General features: G+C 49.6%; 2 protein-coding genes across 4 annotated transcripts in view; one reads left to right on the top strand and one right to left on the bottom strand.

The window, feature by feature from the left end:
• Positions 1-1,296: 1,296 nt before the first annotated feature.
• CNP (2',3'-cyclic nucleotide 3' phosphodiesterase) lies at positions 1,297-8,470 on the top strand. 2 transcript variants are annotated; one of them, XM_059996359.1, is made up of 4 exons: positions 1,297-1,453; positions 2,729-3,398; positions 5,406-5,545; positions 6,946-8,470. In XM_059996359.1, the coding sequence occupies exons 1-4, from the start codon at positions 1,451-1,453 to the stop codon at positions 7,393-7,395; spliced, it is 1,263 nt and encodes a 420-aa protein (XP_059852342.1). In that variant the 5' UTR covers positions 1,297-1,450; the 3' UTR covers positions 7,396-8,470. The 2 variants fall into 2 exon arrangements, with proteins under 2 accessions (XP_059852342.1, XP_059852343.1); XM_059996360.1 differs by lacking the exon at positions 1,297-1,453 and adding an exon at positions 1,507-1,806.
• A 1,217-nt stretch (positions 8,471-9,687) lies between these two features.
• The window catches only part of DNAJC7 (DnaJ heat shock protein family (Hsp40) member C7), a 28,419-nt gene continuing 14,510 nt past the window's right edge, over positions 9,688-23,596 (bottom strand). For both annotated transcript variants that reach the window (XM_059998285.2, XM_069540129.1), the window contains exons 5-14: positions 23,111-23,185; positions 19,302-19,420; positions 18,446-18,599; positions 17,750-17,914; positions 16,835-16,926; positions 13,473-13,546; positions 12,951-13,097; positions 12,566-12,718; positions 10,429-10,491; positions 9,688-10,020 (exon numbers count right to left, since the gene is read on the bottom strand). In XM_059998285.2, the coding sequence (XP_059854268.1) occupies positions 9,983-10,020; positions 10,429-10,491; positions 12,566-12,718; positions 12,951-13,097; positions 13,473-13,546; positions 16,835-16,926; positions 17,750-17,914; positions 18,446-18,599; positions 19,302-19,420; positions 23,111-23,185 (1,080 nt within the window). In that variant the 3' untranslated portion in view covers positions 9,688-9,982. The remainder of the gene's footprint in view (positions 10,021-10,428; positions 10,492-12,565; positions 12,719-12,950; positions 13,098-13,472; positions 13,547-16,834; positions 16,927-17,749; positions 17,915-18,445; positions 18,600-19,301; positions 19,421-23,110; positions 23,186-23,596) is intronic.

Genomic DNA, 23,596 nt, shown 5'->3' with positions numbered 1-23,596 from the left:
CCACTTTCCAAGCAGAACTCTGATGTTCTGATTAGGTGAGAAACACGGAGACCCCCCAAACAAGGCCTGACCCAGAATGTGACCAAGGTGTGAAATGCGGTCCTCCTCCCCAGGCCCTGTGCAAGGACCTCATGGAAGAAATGAGAAAGGTGCTAAGAAGAAAGGGTTTCAGGAGAGTGAAGAAACGGACGAGCTCCAAGGAGCTCAAAAAGCTTAAGGGGGGGAGGAAAGAGAAAGGCCTGGGAGTAGAGGTATGTCTGCCCAGCTGCTGGCCATTGGTCTTGCTGAGTACCTACTGTGTGCAGGGCACTGTGGGAGGCTTTCTGGAAGAAATAAGGATGGGACAGCCTCAGGCATCACACAGTGAGGGAGACCTACTTGTAAACCCCTAAGCCTTGAAAACAGAATGAAGTGCACGCTGGCACTGGTGGGGCTCTAGGAGCCCAGACGGAGAAGGAAGGTGTCTGCGCACCAACAGGGAGCAGCTGAGAGTAGGAGCTGCGGCTGGACCCACCTGTGCCACCCCAGGGCCGGGCGGTACAGTCAAGTAAACCAGGCCCCTCCAGCTTGTCTCCTCTTCTGTGTAACGAGTACCTGCCTCAGTGACTGGTGTAAAGATTATACGGGTGCTTAGCACAGCACCTGGTGCACAGGAAGCTCTTAAATACCCACCCACTGAGCTTTCAGTGGTTTCACAGAGGGGGTGGCTGAGCAGCTGAGGACGCGAGTTAGGATTTCATTACATTATTCATCTGCCCCTTTGGCCACTGCCATCCTAGTCCCAAACGGCTGGGGTTGGTTGGGGCAGAGGCTGGGACCTGCCGGACTAGGGGGAGGCAAGTGAGGCATTTCAGATGCAACTTTTAAGGAACGTAGGGCCAAAAAACTCAATAAGGAAGAGAAAGTATTTTAACGCAATACTGTAAAAAAACAATTAATGCAAAACCCGATGATGAGTAAAATATCAAAATTTAAAATAAAGACAGGATTCGACCTTGTACTTGCACGACCCTGCCTCCCTCGCCTCAACCTAATCTCGGCGCGGGACCCGGGAGGGGTGACTGCCTGCCTCTTCAAGGAGTTCATCATTACCTTGTACAAGAAGAAGAGGCCGCACAAGCCCTCCGCTCCCCACCCCCCCAGCGTCCGTCGCCGCACAGGTGCCTCGGAGCCCAGGTGCCCCACGCGGCGGGCGTGCGGGCGTGGGGGAGGGCGGCCGGCAGCGCTGCCGCCACGCCCCAGCGCCGAGTCAGTTTCGGGTTTCGACTCGCCGCGCCTGCGCAAAGGGGGCCGGGCTTGGCCCACCCGGGGCCAGCCCGCGCGCGCTCCGCCCCCGGGCTATGTAAGGCGGCCCCCAGCGGGGTCGCGTCACCGCTACACTCCGTGTCCCTCCGCGCAGGCGGGCGGCCCCGGAGAGCTGGTGCTGTGACGGCGGCGGCCCCTCCTCATCATGGTGAGCGGGCGCGGGAAGGCCGGGAGGGGAGCAAGCAAACCGGGCCGGGGTGGCACCTTAACGGAAAACGGGAGTATTGGGGAATTTGGGAGAGGAAGTGGCATGCAAATGAGGACGCGAAGTTCCGCAGTTGAGTCGGGGCTTTCTTGGCTCTCCGGTACAGGCCTGAGGTAGGGGTGATGCTGGGAGAGTGGGGAGTGCGGACGGACCTGGAGGAGGAAGGGAACCGCTCTGCAGAAGGTGCTGCCCCGGAGCCGACCCGGCTGGCGGGTGCGCCGGGGTAGCATGCGCTGGGCCCGCGCTGGGCTGGCGTTCGGCGCCCTCCCCAGACCAGGGCCTTGTCTGAGATAAAGGTACGCCAGCCGAGCACTCAGGGTGCTGGCGGGAGGTGGGGCCTCGCGGTTTAGAGGAGAAGGCGCTGTACAGTAAAAACTACTGATTGTCACCTGTGGGTTTTAGCAGGCAGGAAAACAAGTGGCTCAGACAGGTGCTGCTGACACACAGCAAGGGGTGACCAGAGCTAGACCCTGGACGCAGGTGCCCTGAACCGCCCAGTCCTGGGGCAGGCACAAAGACCACGACTTTGTGGGGGGTCCAAGGGAGAGGAGGAGGAGGTGGCAGGCGTGCTGAATGAAGCCCTTTGTCTAGCGCTCTCCTGCCCTGCCCCCCGCCAGCCCTTCTGTGGGACCATTGTCCCCCCATCCCAGACAAGAGAGTATTATCTGTCACTGGCATTGTTGGGGGAAGGGAGGCGGTCTTTGGGTGACCCTTCTCCACCCTCACCCTGCTCTGTGCCCTCAGGGCCACGGCCGCTATGGCTTTGCCCATAGAGCCCCCCACCTCCAAAGAGGTCATCCTTAATAAGTGCCAGGAATATAAAGTTAGGGTTCACTCCTAGAAACGCAGGCTTCAGGCCCGCCCCTGCACGCACTTCCAGCACCGTTTTCGTTTCGAGGTGGCAGCGGTGGGCGATCCTTGAGGCTAATCCTTGAGGCTACGGTTCTCACTAGAGGAAAGAGTTTAGGACCGCTCAGACAAGCATTCCTCTCCATCCTGCAAAGCCAGAAGCCATCAGGTCTCAAGGACCAAGGAGAGACGTCCAGCAACCCAAGGCTTGGAATGGTGCCCAAGGCACCAGGGGTGCCTGTCAATCAGTGCCGTAGCACCTGAGCCAGCTGGGGTTCCCGGTTAGAAAGAGGCCAGAGACAAGGAGGCGAAGCTGGCGGGGTGGCCCCGAGTGACCTGGCTGATGTCTGTCTTCCCCTCCTCACACAGAATAGAGGCTTCTCCCGAAAGAGTCAAACGTTCCTGCCCAAGATCTTCTTCCGCAAAATGTCATCCTCAGGGGCCAAGGACAAGCCAGAGCTGCAGTTTCCCTTCCTGCAGGACGAGGAGACGGTGGCCACACTGCAGGAATGCAAAACGCTCTTCATCCTGCGCGGCCTGCCCGGGAGCGGCAAGTCCACGCTGGCCCAGGTCATCGTGGACAGGTACCGGGATGGCACCAAGATGGTGTCCGCCGACACCTACAAGATCAACCCCGGTGCCCGGGGGGCCTTCTCTGAGGAGTACAAGCAGCTGGATGAGGACCTGGCTGCTTACTGCCGCCGGGACGTCCGGGTCCTCGTGCTGGATGACACCAACCACGAGCGGGAGCGGCTGGAACAACTCTTTGAGCTGGCCGACCAGTACCAGTACCAGGTGGTGCTGGTGGAGCCCAAGACGGCGTGGCGGCTGGACTGTGCCCAGCTCAAGGAGAAGAACCAGTGGCAGCTGTCAGCCGACGATCTGAAGAAGCTGAAGCCTGGTTTGGAGAAGGACTTCCTGCCGCTCTACTTCGGCTGGTTCCTGACCAGGAAGAGTTCCGAGGGCCTCCGCAAAGCCGGCCAGGCCTTCCTCGAGGAGCTGGGCAACCACAAGGCCTTCAAGAAGGAGCTGCGACACTGTAGGTGGCGGGGTGGGGGCGGGTGGGGGCAGTTAGCCTTATTTGTAAGCCCCTCTTGCTGGGCACAGGGTGCTGCGTGCCCGGGGCCATTGTTCTCAAAGCACTGGGGGAGGCAGGGGGCTCACCTGGTACCAGCAGAGGCCGCTTTGGGTGGTGGACGCTCCGTGGGTTACGGGAGAGGCGTTTGCCAGGCACCTTCCCTCTCACCGCACCCTTCCTCCTGCCCTCTGCTCCCCATCTGTGCTCTCCCAGCCTGGATCGAGGCCACTGACCCCGTCTTAGAGGTGGGAAAAACAAATTACTTACTACATCAACATTTCGTAAAACCTTGGAGGGAGAATCTGGTCCGATGTTCTCAAACTCATTTTTAGCAGCAGAACTATTTTCTAGAATAGAATATGCCATGCAGCCCTAAGCTGCAGAAAAATGACAACTTGGACTATCGTGACTCCACTGGCGATGGTTCCCAGGCCTTGAGCTATCCAGCGCACCTCCTGTGGCATCCCACAGCTCCAGAGAAGAGTCTCCCTAGTCTAGCCCCTCGTTTTTGCAGATGGGAAAATGCCCAGAAGGGTTGCGGGGTTTGCCCAAAGCTGTAGTGAAAGCTCGACTCTGTTTCCTCTAGAGGGGCCTCCCCTTACTGGGTTGGACCAGGGTTCGCTCCTGCAGGGGCTGTTTGCTCCATCGAGAGGGGAGGTTTGGGATAGGGAAGGACCCTGGTGGCCCTCCTTCTCCAGTGGCCCTTTGGGGAATATGTCACCCACTCCCACTAATCATCTGTTCTTCCTTTAACTCATTCCTAGTTCCCCCTGATTTTAGACTATCTTCATACTTGAAATATCCCCACCCGTGTTTCTTTGCATTGTCAGAGGTAATTTGTGCCGGTATAAGTTCTCAGAGAACTCTTATCTCGGCTCCTAAAATTCGAATGCTGGGAAACCGGGGAACTGTGGTACCTGCACCAGCCGGGCGTGAGCCCTTTACCTGTGAAGAGCGTGACAGAGAAGCTCCCAAGGCAGGGCTCCTAGTTAGAGCTGGTTCTGCCCTGGAGATTGCCTCTTGAAGCTGCTTTTACCGTTAAAAACTGGGATCCTTCTGCCCAGGACACAGCAGGAGAAATGTAATGGGCCACAAACAAGGCCTGCCCTCAGTGTAGAGGTCTCCCTCCCCTGTGGAGGGTGAGCGACGTCCTTCACAGGGATTCAACCCTGGGGGTAAACAGGGAAAGCCTAGTGACTCTGAAGCTAGCCATGACAAGGCTTGAAGTCTGGAAATTGAAATCACAGATACCCCAAGTCTCATCGAAACTACCAGCCACATAATGTCATCCTGTTACCTCCCAAGACCCTTCCTGCACCAGGCCCATTGTAGGCTTTCTTTCACCAAACAAGGCTGTAAGCTACCTATTATTACAGTGACCAGGTAACTTCTTGTTCAAGTGGCTGCTGAGTGAAATGGGGCACGACTAATACTTACCTAGGTGGTCTTGGGAAAACTGGGATGTGTGGTCACCCCCAGTTGTATTTGATTGACAGGTTAGGGTCCATCACTTGCCCCAGGTCCACAGGCTTGGAAGTGGGCTGGATGTTAATTATGCTGTTTCGGGCTCCTTCCATTATACCACACAGTTCCCAACCTCTTTTTTCTTTCTACCCCATTTTTCATGACCCGCTTCCCTCTTCAGATGCGTAGCTAGTGCAGTTCAGATTCCCGTGGCATATGCCGCCTACCCCTGGGTTACAAGTGCCTTAGTTTTCACATCTGGGTAAGAGACGTAAAAATCTGCAGAACATAAAGCAGGGAACGTGTATCAACACGTTTTCATAGCCCCAAAGTTGCTATTAATTTGACCAACTAATGGACGGTAGTGGATCGCTCAGTTATAGTGGATTGCAAATTTATACCTAATGTCTGATTTTTTTCCTCTGGGTCTCCCATGGTCTTGGTGATAGATCTTGCAATGCCCCTGCTCTCCCGCCCTGACTGCCCCACTCTCTCTCCCTTCAGTTGTCTCTGGGGATGAGCCCAGGGAGAAGATGGAACTGGTCACCTACTTTGGGAAGAGACCCCCGGGCGTGCTGCACTGCACAACCAAGTTCTGTGACTATGGGAAGGCCGCTGGGGCAGACGAGTACGCCCAGCAGGATGTGAGTGCTCCTCGGGGACACCTGGCTGAGGTGGGGAGAGGGCAGGGTCTTCTGGAGATGGGTACCGGCTCAAGGCAGGGACCACAAACCAGACAGCCTCTCAGGAAAAGAGGCAGCTCCATCCCCAGCTCACCGAAGCCTGTGTGGTGCCCCCCAGGGCCTGCCCATCAGAGCCTGTTCCTTCTGCAGATGCGCAGAGAATGCTGGTTGGCAGCAGCTCCTGCTCTGGCCTCTAAGCCTGTGTTCAGTTCCAAAGGCTAGAAGTCCCTTACCCCCAGTCTGAAGCCTGGCTGCGCTCTGAAGTGGGGAGTGTCGACAGGGAGGCTTATTGGCTTAGGGGTACCAGCCCCGCCCACAGCCTCTGACATGGGATCCTTAACCACCGGGCCTGGCCGACTCCAGCCTCCTTCAGGTTGCCTTCACAGCAAGGCCGTCCCTGACCCTCTGCCAGCTCCCCCACTTCTCTGCCTAGGTTAACGCAGCCATTTTGTTTATTCATTGGTCTCCTCCCACACGAATGGAAGCTCCCTGAGGGCAGCACTATTTACAGTGTGGCTCACCTTGTATCCTTAGCACCTACCACAGCTGCATGAATGAACACAGCACTTTCACTCCCATCTCTGTCCATTCATTTAGCAGTGTTTATTAAGCACCTGTTATGCACTAGACACTGTTAGGACCAGGGGGTGTGAGCAAAACAGGGAAGATTTCATGGTCAAAATCGGAGAGATGGGCTTTTTCAGAGAGTCAGATATAATGTAAGCCAAAGTGTATGGAGTCGATTTGGATCAAAGTCCTTTATTTCCGACCTCACCCCACCCTCCAGGATAGTGCCTGGATACCAGGGTGCTTTCACAGGGTGAGTCGAGTAGTAACGACAACAGCCCTTGTCAGGCTCTTCTTTTTTTTTTTTTGCGGTACGCGAGCCTCTCACTGTTGTGGCCTCTCCCGTTGCGGAGCACAGGCTCCGGACGCGCAGGCTCAGCGGCCATGGCTCATGGGCCCAGCCGCTCTGCGGCATGTGGGGTCTTCCCGGACCGGGGCACGAACCCGTGTCCCGTGCATCGGCAGGCGGACTCTCAAACAGTGCACCACCAGGGAAGCCCCAGGCTCTTCTTTAGTCCTCACGCTGAGGAAGGTTCTAGCCTCAGCTGTCTCTTACAGGTGAATGAGCCCTGAAGCTAGTGGGTGGGGGAGCCCGGCCTGAGCTCAGGAAGCCTTGCGTCTCATGCCTGCTCTCTGGCACCTTCATTTTTTCAAGCAGCCTGGACAGTGTCGGTGGAAAGACATCCTGCCAGCACATGGCCGTGGATGTGGATGTCTGCGGGCTCTGCTCGGTGGCACTCACTGTCCTCTCGATGCCGCCACCTCCAGCTCAGTCCTCTGTCCTCTCTCCGTAGGTGGTGAAGAAATCCTACGGCAAGGCCTTCATGCTGACCATCTCTGCCCTCTTTGTGACACCCAAGACGACGGGAGCCCGGGTAGAGCTGAGTGAGCAGGAGCTGGCCTTGTGGCCGAACGACGTGGACAAGCTGTCCCCCTCTGACAGCCTGGCACGGGGCAGCCGCGCGCACATCACCCTGGGCTGCGCTGGTGATGTGGAAGCCGTGCAGACGGGTATTGACCTGCTAGAGATTGTGAAGCAGGAGAAGGGGGGTAACCGCGGCGAGGAGGTGGGTGAGCTCAGCCGGGGCAAGCTCTACTCCTTGGGCAGTGGGCGCTGGATGCTGAACCTGGCCAAGAAGATGGAGGTCAGGGCCATCTTCACGGGGTACTACGGGAAGGGCAAGGCCGTGCCCACAAGGGGCGGCCGCAAAGGTGGCACCGTTCAGTCCTGCACCATCATCTGAGTGTTCGCGGGCCACAGGCCCCCGCTCTTTACAAGGGAATGGGGAGGAGAGGGAAGCATCCCTCTGCTTGATTTTTGGTTTAAGATTTTTTTTTTTTTTTTTTTTTTACTCAGTTAACCTTCTTGTAACTTTTTAAAAACGTGTAAAATAACTGCTCTTTTTTCCTGCCCACCCCCTTCCCCTCTAACGCTCAAGCTCTCAACACAAGGGGGTAGGTAGGCGCCATTCAGGAACCTGGACCAAAGCTGACGAGGCTGGGCCGAGTTGGGCCTGGACCGGAGCCACGACCCCAAGCCCCGCTTACAGTTGCTGGGCCCCTAGGCCCACTGCCCCACACAGGGCCGGCTAGTGGGGAGGGACACCTCAGCGCTGCTCGTATTCACGGGGTGGTCACCACGGCCACAGAAGACTAGAGGTGGATTTGAGACGGGATGATCCCTGGGCTTTGATCCCATTTCTTAATCAGTGTAGCCCCAGAAAGCCTGGGGCTATTTACCGGGGTAGAAAAGGGGTTTTTACCTTCCACCTTTGGTCCTAAGTGCCTGTCCCCTCCTCCTCACACTGTAACTAGGTTAACAGTTTGATACTAGGGAAGAAAATAGAATAAGCAGCAGCCGCATCCCAGGCTGGCTACAGGTCTCACCCCAGGAAGCGGGTGGGCTGCCATCCTTCCAGGGGCGTAGCTCTGTCGTGTGGATGGGGAGATCAGGGCCAGAGACAGCGCCTCGGGGGGAAAGCTCCAATCTTGCTGTCTGCCCAGCCCATCTTGCCTCCTTGGTGCCTCCGGAGGCCTCTGTGCCTCCGCTAAAGGGGGTCAGTGGGTACCAAGAGCCAATGGAGTGGCCCCCAGCAGTTTCGTGCCAAGCCCCACCCGGTGCCTCTGGGAAGGGACTTTTAACATCGCTGCAGGTGCTGTGGTTCCTGGGGTGCCCTCTGCTGCCCTCTGCTCAGTAACAGGGCCTTGCTAATCGGGTTGTCACTTGACAGAAGTGCCCGGGATTTTAGTTACTATCCTGGCTTTGCCCAACCTCAGCAACTTGTAAGACTGATAATGAAATAAATCGTGTTAATCCTAGCTGCGTGCAGTCTCTCTCGCCCTCTGTGCCCAGCTCAGTCTTCCCTGGGGCAAGGGCAGGGTGCATCAGGACTGCCTTTGTCCCCAGCTTGGGGCCATCGGTCCTGTCTCCCCTCTGCGGGCTGAGCACAGCTGCGGCGAGGCTGGGCAGTGGAACACTGTTGGCTTTCACGAGGAGGCAGCGGGGAGAGGGGCTGGTCTTGGATGCACACAGGCAGTGGGAGTTGGCCGGCGTGAGGGACGTGGAGCACAGAGCTGCCACCCCCCCAGCAACTGGGCACAGGCCCACAGGTGTGCCTGCGGTTCTCTAGGGAAGGCCACCTTCAGATCAGTGCCACTTCAAACACAAGGGAAGAGCTGACTCTTCCAAGCCAACAGGGGCCTGGATGGCTACATGGGAACTTCCCAGGCCTCATGCAGTCAGCATTTCAGCGCAGCTTTGGCACTAAAGGGGGAAGGCTGAAAAGAAAGGGGCAGAGGCTCAGATGGAAGAGGAATAGCTATTTGGGCCAAGGTCTTTACCCAGCCATCTCTACTTACCCAAAGCACCAAAAATCAGAGCTTCAGCCAAAGCTTCAAGTGTGTCTGCCTGGAACTGAAATTATTCACCACAAACACAAAAGCTTGACCTGAACAGCATGACATATACCACTGCTTCCTCCCCCTGCTTGCCTCCCATACAGGAAGGGACACCAGTGGAGAAGTCAAGGGGCGTTTGCTAAGAATGCTGTTTCCAGCTAAGTGAGCTGACGTCAGCGCCCAGATCCCTGCACCCAGGAGCTGCCTGTCCCACTTGGAAAGGGTCTGAGGGTCAAAAAGGCAGGATTTTGTCCTTGTCACCATCTCCCTCAAGCTGTGAGAACTCAGAGCCCGTGTAAACCTCTGAGTTAGCCCAGCCTGACACCTGGCACCCACTTTGGACACATGCAGCTTCTAGTGATTTCTGGTGGCCCTACCATAAAATGTGTTTTCTGAACTCGCTGCCCCATGACTGGCATCAGGCTGGGCACGGCAGCATCCCCAGGGCCTGCTCAGCACTCCCGTGCTAAACCGATTTGGGGGCAGCCAGCACCCCACCTGCCCCCAGGTGCCCCCACCCCTCGTGGGGTGGCTCGCGGAGCCTAAAGTCCACGTGGGCATCAGCTCCGTGCTGGGGGCTCAGCTCTGGCCCACTGACTCTGGAGTGACACAAAGCAGTTGCCAGAGCAAAGTGCCAGAAAGGGTCAAAACATTTTATTCTCTTAATTTTTTTTTTTTAATAAAGTTAAACAGTAAAACAAAAATTCACAAGCTGCCCTGTCCACCCCCCACCTCCCTCCCCTACCCGCAGTCTTCGGCACTGGCTCCCTTTCCTTCACCCCACTCACACAGACACTGGGTATCCAACTGAGAAAACGAAACTGCTCTAAGTACGTGGATCATAATGAAGGGAGAAGGTGAGCTGTGTCCAGCCACATTCGAGGTTAAACGGAGCAAGTCTGCATTTTCTGGGTTCTGGATGGTTTCCTTTCATTAGCCAAATTGAAAAAAGAAATTCCCTGGTCCAGATGCTGTAGGGAAAAGAAAAGCTTGTTAGCTGGCTCTGTGGGTTTTCTGGGGGAAGATCAGTTTGCCCTGATTATGCAGAGTCTTTAAGGGCTACTTCAAACAGAAAAACCTCTAAGGGTATCAAACAGGCTGGGCCTTGGGGTGCAGGAGGGAGCATGCAAGCAGGTTGCACGTGCGTAGTTCTAACACCTTCACTCTTGCAGAGAAGCTCCGGTACTAGGAAGCTTAGAGACGTCTCCCTGACCCTGTGCAGGTGTGCCCGCAAACCCCTCCTCCATCCTCAGCAGCACCCGAGGGTGTAGATGTCCTGCTGGACGAGAATTCTGCTGCCTCCACTGTTGGGCCCCTAGTGCTGCCTAACTGGGGAGTCCTTGTGTCGGTTTGTGGTCTGGGAACTCAGGCACACCCACCTTCAAAGCTGAAGCCCCCAGGACCGCCGAAGAATGCCTTGAAGATATTGTTTGCATCAAAATCTGAGGAGCAAAGTGAGGAGCAGAGAAGGCACAAAAAGGTGAAAAAATTAGAAGTGTCTGAAGAGGAACTTAAGAGAGACCCATCCTCTAATGGGTCTCCAAAGCTTTCCCAGATAATATCACTTCCCTCCTTTCCCCAAACTTCACCGACGAGAGGTGATCCCACTACTTGATCCCACTCCCAGGATGTGTTCCCTTCTTCCAAGCATGGTCCCAAAGGAAAGCTTTCTTTGCCTCAACCCACTTCACTGGGCCTTCTCAACAACTGGAAATGCCATTTGCGCTTTACGACGTAAGACTTTCTCCACACTGTCTCCCTATAATGCTGGGGCTGCTACTGAAAAGACTAAAATGTATCACTTAAGTGCTACTAAGACTGTATATAAGAATGAGACCTATGATTTACTGCATGTGTTTGATGCCATACTCTGTCTACGCTGTATGCCAGGAAAAAAGCTATAGTTTACTAAGCACCTACCAGGTGCCAACCACGGTGCTGGGTACTTTGCATACATTGTATCATTGAGTACCAATTTATACTCAACAAAACCTAAGCAGAAGCTCAAGTAACTTGCCCAAGATCACGCGGCCAGTGAAAGCAACAACACAACACTGCCAACTCCTGTGTGCCTCTAGCACCGTGCTCTCTTCACCAGGCCGCAGCGCGCCTCACACCGCCAGTCTGCCTAACTCCCTAAGCTGCGCAGGATTTATCTCCACCAGCCAATCCCACCCACAGGCACATCGTGTCCAAAGTGAATTTTTCTTCGCCCGTGTATCTGCTCATGTTCCTGGGTCCCCAGCTCAGGGAACAGCCCCATCAGGCCAGCTGTGCCAAAGCCACTCTTGCCTTAGTCCTCTGCCTCGCCCAACATGTTCTGCAGCCACTCCTGTTGATTCTCACACTGTCTCCCGATTGTACCCTCCGATTCTCTCCTAGTGATTGTGTCTTCCCTCCTCCTCACCCTTTCCAAACCAGCTCGCCTCACTGCCATCACAAATACATCTCCAGAGCCTAAATGAGGTCCATGGCTCCCCGACTTGTATCCCTTCAACAGCTTTCGACTGCTTACAACTCTCCTCAACTGCTGGGCAGAGCAATGTTTATTATTTTTTTTTTTGGCGGGGGGGAGCTGCACCTCACAGCATTAAAACCATGCCCCCTACAGCGGAAGCGCAGAGTCCCAAACACTGGACCGTCAGGCAAGTCCAAAGCTAGGCGTTATAACACACACACGCACGCGCGCGCGAACTGGCAAGGTGAGAACTATCTGTAGAGCATCAACCTTATTCTAAATTCCAATACATTTTCTCAGTGGAAGAGAAAGGCCTGGCGTCAGAGGCAGTGGTCTGAGAACTGGGCATTGTTCGGGGCTTCTTTTCTCTCCACCTAAGCTCACAGTCAGCAATGACGCTCACGGCTGCACTTTACTTCATTCTAGGTCTTCTGGGGAAACTGCAGTCTGTGAGGGCTTACAGGAATGTGTGAGACGCATAAGTATCAGCAAACACTTTGCAGTGGGGGAAGAAAGAACTTCCAGCGGAAAGGAAAAGCCCACATTCTTTCCTGCAGCCTCTAAGGCCTGCTGAGGTCTGAGCCAGCTTCTGTGCAGTTCTCACCGCTCTGTGCCTCGAGCACCCTCTATCCTCCTAGCCGAGCCCCTGGTAGCTCCCACAAGGTGCTATGCTTTTCTGCACACCCAAGCCTTCCCTTGCTAGTGCTGACCTCCTCGGCACCCACTCTGCACCCTTGACACCTGCTATATTTTATTGCCCTCGTTGGACTCCGTGTCTATTAGACCAGGGGTCAGACTTGGCCTATGGGCCAGAGTTTGCAAACCCCTGGACTGTGGGTTCCCGGATGTCAGGGAATGTTTGATTCACCTTTGTTATTTTCCACACCCATCAGAGTACCTCACACATTACAGGTACTTATCAGAGTGCACTTTACAAACTGCAGAGCATCACTGGCTGATTACATAAGATTCTCCCTCTGGAGTGTCTTTAGAAAAAACGGTAACGTTCCGCAGCTGTCAGATTCATCCTAGGCTGCCCCAACCAACTGCCAACTCACCACCCATATTCATGCCCTCTTCATCCAGGTCTTGTCCACTGTCATATCGAGTCTTTTTCTTGGGGTCGGAGAGAATGGTAAAAGCTTCTCCGACTTCCTTGAACTTTTTCTCCTCCTCCTTCTGAACTTCAGCACTGGCTCCACTGTGCCGATCTAAAGGGAGGAGTATGGGAAGAACTCAGAGCCTGAAGAAAACAAAGTCTGACAGAAAGACCACATTATCCCTGATTTTAGAATCTGGTACTTCCCGAACTTGGAGGGTATGGAACTGAGCAACACCTTATTCCAGCTGAGCAGCCTCTCTGAGGCTTTCGTGCTGGACTGAGCTTGGCAGCGGCCGGCCTAGCCTGCTCCCCGCACCGAGCCCCCTCCCCACCCGCGCTACCTGGATGGTGCATCAAGGCCCGTTTCCGATAAGCTTTCTTGATCTCGTCCTCAGAGGCATTCTTGTCTACTCCGAGAATCTTGTAGTAATCTTTCCTCTTACTCTTCTTCAGTTCCAGCTGTGCATTTTTTAGGAGCTGTTTGTGTTCTGGAGGAAGACATCTGGCGTCAACAACGCGCCTGATTCTGGCTTCCCTTACCAGGCCCCGCCCAGATGCCCTGGAGTCAGAAGCCTCATTAACCTTACCAGGGGCTTTTACGGTGTTTTCTTCTGGAGATTAAAAAAATCTGCTAGGTATGTTCTTCACATTGGCCTCATCACACAGAAAAGCAAGTGAAAGTGACAGGGAGGACTGGGGACCAGAAAACAGGTGCCTTGTCCCACTCTCGGGGTCTCTGCTCACTTCTTCAAATAAGCTCCAGGTTCATTCATCCCTGAATCAAACTACTCCTATGTCCAGTTTTAGGACCTACAGGTCAGACCACACAATTCCCTGAGAAACATGCTCTCAAACTCCTTTACCTTTTGTTTTCTCCGTCTGATACACTTTTTCATAGTCCCGTACTGCTTCTTCATACTGTTCTGTGTCCATGTAACTGAGAAGGAAATACAGGGCAGTACAGCGACGTAAATAGCAGTGGCCTTCAGTACCACTCTAGGGGAAGAGGCGCGGCTCAAGCGAGAGACACACACTTTTGGTTGAGACGCTTCATGAAACAGGAGTCCTTAAGCTAGCCATGTGAAAAATGAACTACCAAGTCCTCGAGAGAGAGAGAGAGGTCTCATGCCACTTGCACCTAACCAGCAAAGTGATATTCTGCTCTGAGCAGACAGCAACCAAGGGGAGAAAGTTCCTTCTGATTTCACTCAGAGCCACCGAGAGGCATCTGGATCACCTCAGGAGAGACAAACGTGAAGGTACCCACTTGATTACTTGGGACTGAAACACAGGAGAAAAACTATCAAGTGAGGTCAATGGATATGGAAGAGCTTGGAAACAGTGAGTACCATAAACATACAGGGCCAGCTCCAATCCAGAGGTGTGGGATTCATCAGCCACTGGAAGGATCAAGTTCAAGGTGGTGGCTGCTGGCAAATGCTTCCATTAAGACTAATCAATCCGAGAGATGTAGGTTAATGAGATAGAAAAGGAGACGTAAACACAGGCTTGCTTCTACTTCAATAGCACAGAAGAATGGAGGGCCCCTGGCCCAAGATGGGAGGAAACAAGCTTGACAGGCTGATCGCCAGACCTTTTAAGTGTCTCTTCCACAGAAGTAAAGGGCATTTTCCTGATAATATCACTGGCTCCAAGACTGGCCTACCGATTAAACAGACTCTGGTAGCAGTTCCAGACAGTCACCATCAGCTGGGGAGTGGGAAGTGACCATGCAGTGCAGCTAGCCACTGCACAAAGAGGTTCAATTTATTACACTGCTGCCACACAAGCCGATCTTTGCAAACATCACAGAGCCCCACCAGGCTTAGAGGCCAGAGCAGGGGGAGCACTACTGATGTGGCTGGCAAAAGTGAAGCCCAACATCTTAGGCATCTGATTTTCTGGCCACATCTTGATTAATGACTTTTAAAAAATGGTGACAAAACCAATGCCCCACAGACGCAAGGCACAAATGCTACTAGGAGTACAGAGAACCTATCTGCAGGATGGAGTATAATAATATAAACTGAAGTAACAGAAAATTAAGAACTGACAGCTCTGGGTATAGAAATGATGTGACAAACAAGCTACCTTGATGGACTTACCAGGCCCTACATAATGTACTAAATAAGCTTATATTAGTGATTTGCATTTTTACCTCACATTTTTTTTTTTAATTCAAGGACATCCTTACATTAAAATATTTTTTTTTAAGTTGAAGAAAAAGTAGAAAAGTAGAGCTTTAGGGCAAATGGAAAACTCCAGCCCATCATGGGAAATGTAGCGAAGATCTGGCCTCTCCCCACCTGTAGGGGTGAGCTGAGGCGGACTGGGGCAGTAGTCAGGGCTCTCGTAAGGCTCTGGCCTGAACTAATCTCCAGTACTTCTTGTCAATCCCAGCTGCCTGAGGGGACTGGTGCCAAGCCCTCCGCCGACGGTGCCGAACAGCGCACGCTGTCCTCTGCGGCAGGATCTCATGGCAGAGCCACTCAAGAGAACAGTTCTGTTTCTACCACAAAGATAAGGAGCTATCTGATCAAAGCAATTCCTGATTTTTATTTATTGCACATATGAAAAACAAAGTCCTTCATCCCATTACCCTCCTAACAAATCCAGAATTTTCTGTTCTCTTCCCAACCCTGTTCAAACACTACAGTGTTCCATTGAGTTGATACAGTATTATGTATCCAGCCACCCCCTTCCCACTAGACATCTAGGTGAGATTCTCCTCTTATGCTATTACAATAACACTGCAGTAAACATGTATATAGCATTTTGTGTCTGATAAAATAAGTCTTTAGCTGGGTCAAAGGGTACGCTTTTGTCTTCCATGTGTGTCTGCAAGTGGTTTGAAAAGATGAGATGACTGACAGTTGGTCTCACAGAATCTGTAATATAATTCCGTGTATGTTTGTTGGACAGATTTAGTCATCTACTTAGAAATTCACTTTAAAAAAAAAAAAGCACTACACACAGGAGTTTTCCTATTTTTTAAAAACGTGGATAGGGCTTCCCTGGTGGCGCAGTGGTTGAGAGTCCGCCTGCCGATGCAGGGGACACGGGTTCGTGCCCCAGTCCGGGAAGATCCCACATGCCGCGGAGCGGCTGGGCCCGTGAGCCATGGCCACTGAGCCTGCGCGTCCGGAGCCTGTGATCTGCAACAGGAGAGGCCACAACAGTGAGAGGCCACAACAGTGAGAGGCCCGCATACCGCAAAAAAAAAAAAAAAAAAAAAAAAAAAAAAAAAAAAAAAAAAAAAAACGTGGATAATTTTGAGAAAACTAAATGGGGAGTAGCCCATGCTCTGCACAACTGGTGAGACTGGAAAGCTTGAAGAACTATGGGCTCATCAGGTAGCAGTAACAGCACCTGTCTTTGGCTATGCCATTTCATGACAAGGAATGGGATGGGTGTTGGAGGACTGGTATACAACAAATAGGTCTTCCTTTAGGAACTTTAAAGACAGGACATTCTTCTCCGGCTGGGAAATTAACCTGAAAAAAGAAAAGATGGATTCTGGGGAGAGGTCTCTCCTAGCCCCTGCTCATGTTCCTGTCCGGAGAAAAGAGTCTAGTGGGGTCAAGAATAAAATGAACAAGTATGCTGGGGAGCAACCTGACTCTGAAGGCAAATCGGAGCACTAGACCTAGGCAGGAATATCCTAGTCAGACAAGGATATTTCAAAAGGGGCTTCCATATACTGCTGGGAGGCTGAGCCAGATTAAATCCCTTCCTGTCAAAAGACTGGCTTCCCTAACCCAGAACATACAGGATAGGCACAACTCTCAACTATCACAAGAGATACCTTTCCTCCTCTTCCAAGCACCATACATTCATTCAACAAAACATTAATCGAGTGAGCACCTACTGTGTGCCAAGCACCAAGCACTATGCCAAGTTAGAGCAAAAGTGTACAACACAAAATAAAATCTCCAAAGGAAATGGATTTAAACTTTAACAAAAGGAATTTGGGTCAGGCATCAGAGGAAACTTACTGACCGTGAGGGGCGTAAGACACTGGCATGGGAGACTGAGGGAGCTTGTGCAATCTCCTTCGCTGGAGGTCTATAAAGATAGTCTAGGGCTGGAACAATCCCACCTAGAGGCAGGGGGAAGGACCAAATGACCTCACAACATCCCTGGGTCTGCTTCATCATCCATAATGCAATTCCCCTGGCAGGCCAGCAGCAACACCCTCTTCCCCCCACCCACCAGAGGAACTTACCACTGAGCTCTTCTCAAGTAGGCTTTTATATAAGTGTCATCAAGCTTCACTGCATTTGTGCAGTCTTCTATTGCATCATCTAGTTTCCTAAGCTTCAGGAAAAAGAGGAGCAGTCATACTTCACATCTTGGGTGACTGAGGGAGCCCAGAAGCTGTGGGCATGGCTTCAAAATTCTAGGAGGATCGATCAGTCATGCTGGCCCCCTAACCGCCACACTCATTCTTGGTCACTGGAAAGCCAGTATCTCAGAGGGCTAAGGACACCAAATTCAAAATTGGTTTCTTTTCTAAATGATGGAAGCAAAGCACACTTATCTGCAAGGATAAACCACCTCTACCATTCCAGGTTAGTGCCCAACCAAGACATGGAAAGAGTAAGGGTGGTTCCTGCCTCCTATTCTTCCAGAGGCCAACTGGAGGGATCAGAATTACTGTGATTTTTAAACCACTAGGACTCTGCAAGAGCAAGGAGCCTATTCTTTCTGACAGTTGTGTGGGACAGAACTTAGGACATTTTCAACTGAGCATGGTGACCATCAGTTATACTGGAGAAAAAAACTAAGCCTGCCTCATACTCGAATTTCCTCCAAATCACTCCTAAAAAAGAAATAATCACTTGCTTAGGCAAAAAGAAGCAATACTTGCTTTAAAAATTGTCCCAAAGCCTCTAGCCATTCTTTTACTGGAAGAAAGAAACTTGAACAACAGGTGGGAATATCCTTCCGAACTGTCCCTCAAGTGCCCCTAAATTCCACAGAAAAACTAAAAGCTTGCCTCTCAGAAGGAAGTTCCTAACAAGCTGAAACATCAAGCTTTTCTCATCTGGCTTACCCTCATTGGGCAAATTTCCCAAGACTGCTTTGTTGGCCCTTAAAAATATCTCCATAGGCCCCAAGCCCCAGACCAAGTGCTTACCTTGGAATTAACCGTACCCCGATTACAGTAGAGTTTAGCATTTGTTTTTATATTATTGGGGTCTATCCCCAGGGCTTCTGTGTACAGTTCATATGCTAGCTTGTAATTTCCTTCTTTAAATGCTTTATTCCCATCTTCTTTCTTTGCTTTAAGTGCTTTGGCATTCTACAGAGAAAAGCAAGGGGAGGTCAGTTCACATCCAGAAAGCCTCGTCTGAGAGGCCACTGCACAGAGAGGCCAGAGTCTATTTTCAATTGCTTAGATCCCAGCGGTTTAGCATCACATGGCCCTCCACCCTGCGCAACTCCACCACCTGGGCTATTTGTTGCTCACTGGTGCTTCCTACAGAGTGGACAGGGGAAACCAAGATTTATAAAAGAATACCAATGAGACCTGTGTTACCCAGGGTTTACCTCCACTCCCCAGGATAAGCATTACTATCTTTTCTTCACTGAAGGAAGAAAAAAAGAAAAAACACACTTAGATATTAAAAGGATCTGACCCTATAGATCACATTTACCTTTAGGCAAATAAAAGTTGCCCTGAAATAATTTCTCATGAAAGGATCAAGCATCCTGGCAGGGAGGGAAGAAGTGCTATCACATTCCCTGTGATTCTAAAACCTTCCACCCTAACTCTCTAAAAGGCTCAAAAAGAAAGCTTTCTTTCCTACCAGATCTGGTGCCTAGAACTTACTCTGCAAGCAACGCAGGCCTTCTCATGGTCAGGAGCCATCCGGAGAGCTTGGACAAAAAACTGAACCGCCTTCTCAATACAATCTTCATAATAAAGGCAAAGACCTCGTACATATAGAGCATCGGCATTGGTGGAATCCATTCGTAAAATGTCACTGCAATAGCCAGAAAGGGGCACATTCAGCTGTGGTTAGGATCTCCCCCACCATTACTATCATTTGGCCAGTTTTTTTCTTGACCATGTGTCTAATATGGAAAGTATCCAAAAGTAGATTCCCAAGCACTCTTCCCAACCTGTCCCCAAATAAATCACCTGTATCTATCCTTATATACTTCTTGTGTCTCACAATCTTATTAGATCAGGGGTTGGTAAATATAGCCCACAGGCCACATCCTATCTGCTGCTGGTTTTTGTAAATAAAGTTTTATTGAAACTCAGCCACACCATTTGTTTATCTATTATCTATGGCTGCTTTTACACTATAGTGACTGAGTTTAATTGTTAACAGGGACAACACGGCCTGCAAAGTCTAAAATATTTACTATCCAGCCCTTTAGAGTTCACAAACCCCTTGAGTAGAAAGAAACGGACATTTAAAAAACAAAAACACACCAAAAAATCCACACATCTCTTCTTTCACATATAGCTCAAGTACCTACTGAACTCCTACATAAATACCTTTGGATTTTCGGTATAATACCCGGTCTAACCTTTGGCTTTAAGTCCCAGGAAGGTCTGATCACCCTGGCTGGCCTACCTACAGGACAATATGTTAACTCCTGTTGTAGGGAACTGCCAGACAGCATTTGTCCAGTGATAGCTGGCATTTTAATACAAAACTGGCCTGACTTCATACCTGGCCACAGACTGTGCTTCTGGATAACGACCCAGCATTGCTAAACATTCTGCTTTGAGGATTTTGAAGCGATGGCAGGCAGGGGCATATTCTAGGGCACGGTCCATGCAAAAAACAACCTATGGGGAAGAAGAAAGCAAATAAGGTTCTTCATCCTGGACTCCAGAAAATGTCTTGACTTTAGTTTGGTCACAGGCAACAGATTCAAAGGGAAGTAATACCAGAGTTTAAGAATATACCTGTTTAAACAAACAAACAAACAAATATATATATACACACACACACAAACACACCCCTAATTTATTTGATTAAACCACTGAAATGAGGAGAGCAGCCGATCCAGATGATAATGATGACAGCAAACATTTACTAAGTACTTTATATATTAACCCATTTAATGCCCACAACAATTTTCTGAAGCAGGTAATATTAATACCCTTATTTTACTGATGAAAAAACTGAAGTAGAGATTAAGTAACTTGTTCAAGGTCACCAAAGCTTGGACCTTGGACCAAATAGGAACAGAATTTGATCTTAGACACAAAGACTCCAGAGCCTATAACCTTAATCACCATACTAAGGTGCCTCCACAGGGAATCATATCGATAGTGACTGTGATCAAAACTCACATTCTTCTAGTAGAAATACCATTATTTGCTACTTTGCATAATTCATCATGCTTAGCCTACTAAGACAAGGAATACCAAAAAGAGAACCTGATAAAGAATCATTACTCCCTATATTACTGAAATTGCTCACAGTTCCCTCCTTCCTGTGGCATAAGCCTCACATGGTGGCCACTCTTCCACTTCCACTTTAGTACAGAAATATCTAATGATTAGTTTGCTTTCAATAGTCCTAAACTATACCTAACACATTGCTATACAAACCAAAAAGGTTCTCTCTCTCTCTCTCTCTCTCTCTCTCTCTCTCTCACACACACACACACACACACACACACACACACACACACACACACACAGCTGAGATTATTTCAGTCTTTCAGCTTCATAAAGACTTCCATATATTCCTATTTTTTCTGAGTTTGTTCTCTGAGCTTTCACTTTGGTTTATCTGTTTTTCCTGGGAAATCCTTCCTGAATCATATTCTCCTCCAAGAATAACTGACCCGATGGAGAAATCTGGAGTTAAGGGACACCCGTTCCCTCTAAGAATCTGGTCATAGGAATCAGGAAGAGATGAAGTCTGAAAACTGGAAGCAGAAATAACTCAAATTCCATCAACAGGAGACTGGTTAGGCAATGTAAACACTCATATACTAGAACACTAACTACTATGTGGATCTAAAATAGAATGAAGAAGTTCTGCATATACTAATATGGAAAGACTTCCAAGGTCTATTAAGTGGGGGTGGGGGGGAAGCAAGGTACAGAACTTTGCAGAGCGTTATTACCTTTCATGCAAAAAGAAAGAAAGAAAGAAAGAAAATTAAGAATCTATCTTTGTATTTGTTGGGAATTCCCTGGCGGTCCTGTGGTTAGGACTTGGTGCTTTCACTGCTGGGGCCAGGGTTCAATCCCTCGTCAGGGAACTAAGATCCTACGAGGCACGAGGCGCGGCCAAAAAAAATGCTGTGTTTGTATTTGTTTATGTAGAACAAAACTGTGGCAGTAAACAGAACAAGAACAGTGGTTATCCTAAAAGGTGAGAAATAGGCAGATGGAAGATAAGTTTGGGGGGAGCACTTATCACTGAGTAATTGTTTATACTTTCTAACTTTTGAACCAAGAATAGCACCTACTCAAATATTTAAATTTAAAAATAAAGGGAAGTAGGTAAACACCATGAGCTGTTGCACTGGCAAGGCTTTCCGCAGGGTCAACAGAGCAGTGGTGGGGACACCTTTCCTTGAATGGCACAGCTTATGTTCTAAGGACAATATGAAAATGCAGGTACTGAGCAGGGCAGTCATGGTGCTAATTTTCCCCTCCTTAAACAGAAAAAGAATTGGGAGGAGGGCAGTCAGTCAAAATGTAAGCAGCCACAACCTGCTGCCTTTGTGACGTTCTGTACGGAGAGGGTTGAGCTCATGGTGGGGAGTATCAGTTGGAGCCTCACTTCCCACCCCCACCTCCCCATGACTATGGACAGCTGCAGGCAAAGAAGATCTTTGTTTCTTCCAAGTTCATCTGTTTCCCCTGCCAGGATCATAATTCTTCATTTGTGACATCACCATGAACTACAGTGGGGGTGCTGGGATGTCACAAACAGAGGATTCTGTCACAGACTAGGGATTCTGGCTCCAGGGTGGGCAAGAAAGAAAAGAAACCCAAAAGACCGCCTTTTGAGACAAAGCTTTTGCCTATGCAAAGCTCTAAAAATGTGACACGAGGCAGAATTGCTTTCTAAACACACACACACACAAAACAAAGTATGAACTGCACTACAAAGACACTGTGGTTATTAAAACCAATGGACAGAAGAGGGACGCTAATAAGTTAATGCTAGGACTCTGTATAAGCTAATCAGATATTACCAAATAAAAGACTGTCACAGTTTGTGACTTAAGAATGATTCTTAACTGTACCCTTTTATCAAGCATTTGAGTACCTGCTACAGAAAGCACTGAGCAAATTCCCACATATGAAGTGACGACTCCAGTCCGTGGATGATACAATCGTAAGTGATCCTGAAAACTGATCCTGATCAGTGGTTTTTAACCCTTTTGGGGGCCACTTACCTCCCCTTTTGAAACTCTAGTGAAAGCTACTTCCAAGTTCCATCTAAAGAAGGGAATCAGGAATTACTCAGATGAGAGATAACCACTACAAATAAGACTTAGAAAGATACCTGGAACTTTGATACCTTTCCCATACTTCACACAGGTCAATCCCTTTGGCATGTACATTTTTCATGTACTATCACACAGCTCCATAAAGGACGGTAGTGTGCTTCTGTGGAAAGGCTTAACATCAAAAAGGTATGACGACAGGTTACGTACACTATTGAAAAATGTAAAAGGGGCCTTTATCTTTTATTTATGGCTCCATCTAGATCACACAAAGCAGGTGTTAAAGCTAGCTCTCATTATTCTAATAAAAATGGGTTATCCAAACCTAATATTTAATTCCAACTGGCTTTTCCTCTACTAACCAGCATACCTTATATCAGAAACAGGAACGAACTCAAGTAACAAACTCATACCGCTTTTTATGATAAAGCAAAATATAATTAAGAAAATAAGAACCTTAACAAAAAAAAATGTTTTTAATGTTGATGATGTGGAGCGGCAGAAGCGCCCATTCATTGCTGGTGGGAATGCAGAATGATACGGTCACTTCTGAAGACAGTTTGGTAGTTTCTTGCAAAACAATCTTGCAATACTTTTACCATAGGATCCAGCAACCGTGCTTCTTGGTATTAACCCAAAAGAGTTGAAACTTATATCCATACAAAAACCTGCACAAAGATATCCAGAGCAGCTTTATTCATAATTGCCAAAAACTTGGTTGTAACAAAATGTACCTCTGGAATTCTCCTCTGGGGAACACTGATAATGGGGGAGGCTACGCATGTGCGGGGCAGGGGATATATGGGAAATCTCTGTACTTCCCTCTCAATTTGGCTGTGAACCTAAAACTCTAAAAACAATAAATACTCTAAAAACAATAAATAGAAGTCTTAAAAAAAAACAGGGAAAGAAAAGGTAAATGCCAAATTAAAGTGATAATTTACTATTCTAGATCTTCTGTACCATACTACCCCTCTAATTACCTCACACACACACACACACACAGAGAACTTTGTGAGAAAAGTGTAGATGAGACTTCCTCACAGTTGTACTTTACCTTCCGAAAATCCCGCTTCTCAAAATCCGTTTCTGCTATTTTCTCATATTCTAGGACTGCATTAGCATTCTTGAACTATACCAGAAAAATCATATAAGAGAGTTTTAATGAAGTTGCAGATTCAACAACCAGAAAAACCAACAAGGACTTGATGAGTTTATTTCAAGAAAATCAGAACCACAGACTTTTCACAAATCAATTTGGTGAAGATGTAGCCGAGACTCCTTAACAGAAAGGTTAAGGCCCAACCTTTACCCTCAGTTTGAACTTAAGGTCAGAAACAAAGGAGCCATGATGCACATACATAAAATAAAAGGCACTGTCAGAGGTTCAGTGAGATTCTCACTAAATGCATCCAGGAGTAAATTAGGTACATATGAAGATGCAACTAAAACATCTTCTAGCTGCTACCAATTTAATCAGGATATGAATTCAAATTTTTTAACCTCACTCAAATCAGTTCCTTGACGCATCTGCCCATCCTCC

This window comes from Delphinus delphis, chromosome 19 (assembly GCF_949987515.2).
Source record: "Delphinus delphis chromosome 19, mDelDel1.2, whole genome shotgun sequence".
Lineage (NCBI taxonomy): Eukaryota > Metazoa > Chordata > Mammalia > Artiodactyla > Delphinidae > Delphinus > Delphinus delphis.
Note: the sequence above shows the minus strand (reverse complement) of the source record. Positions and strands in the feature narration are given on the sequence as shown.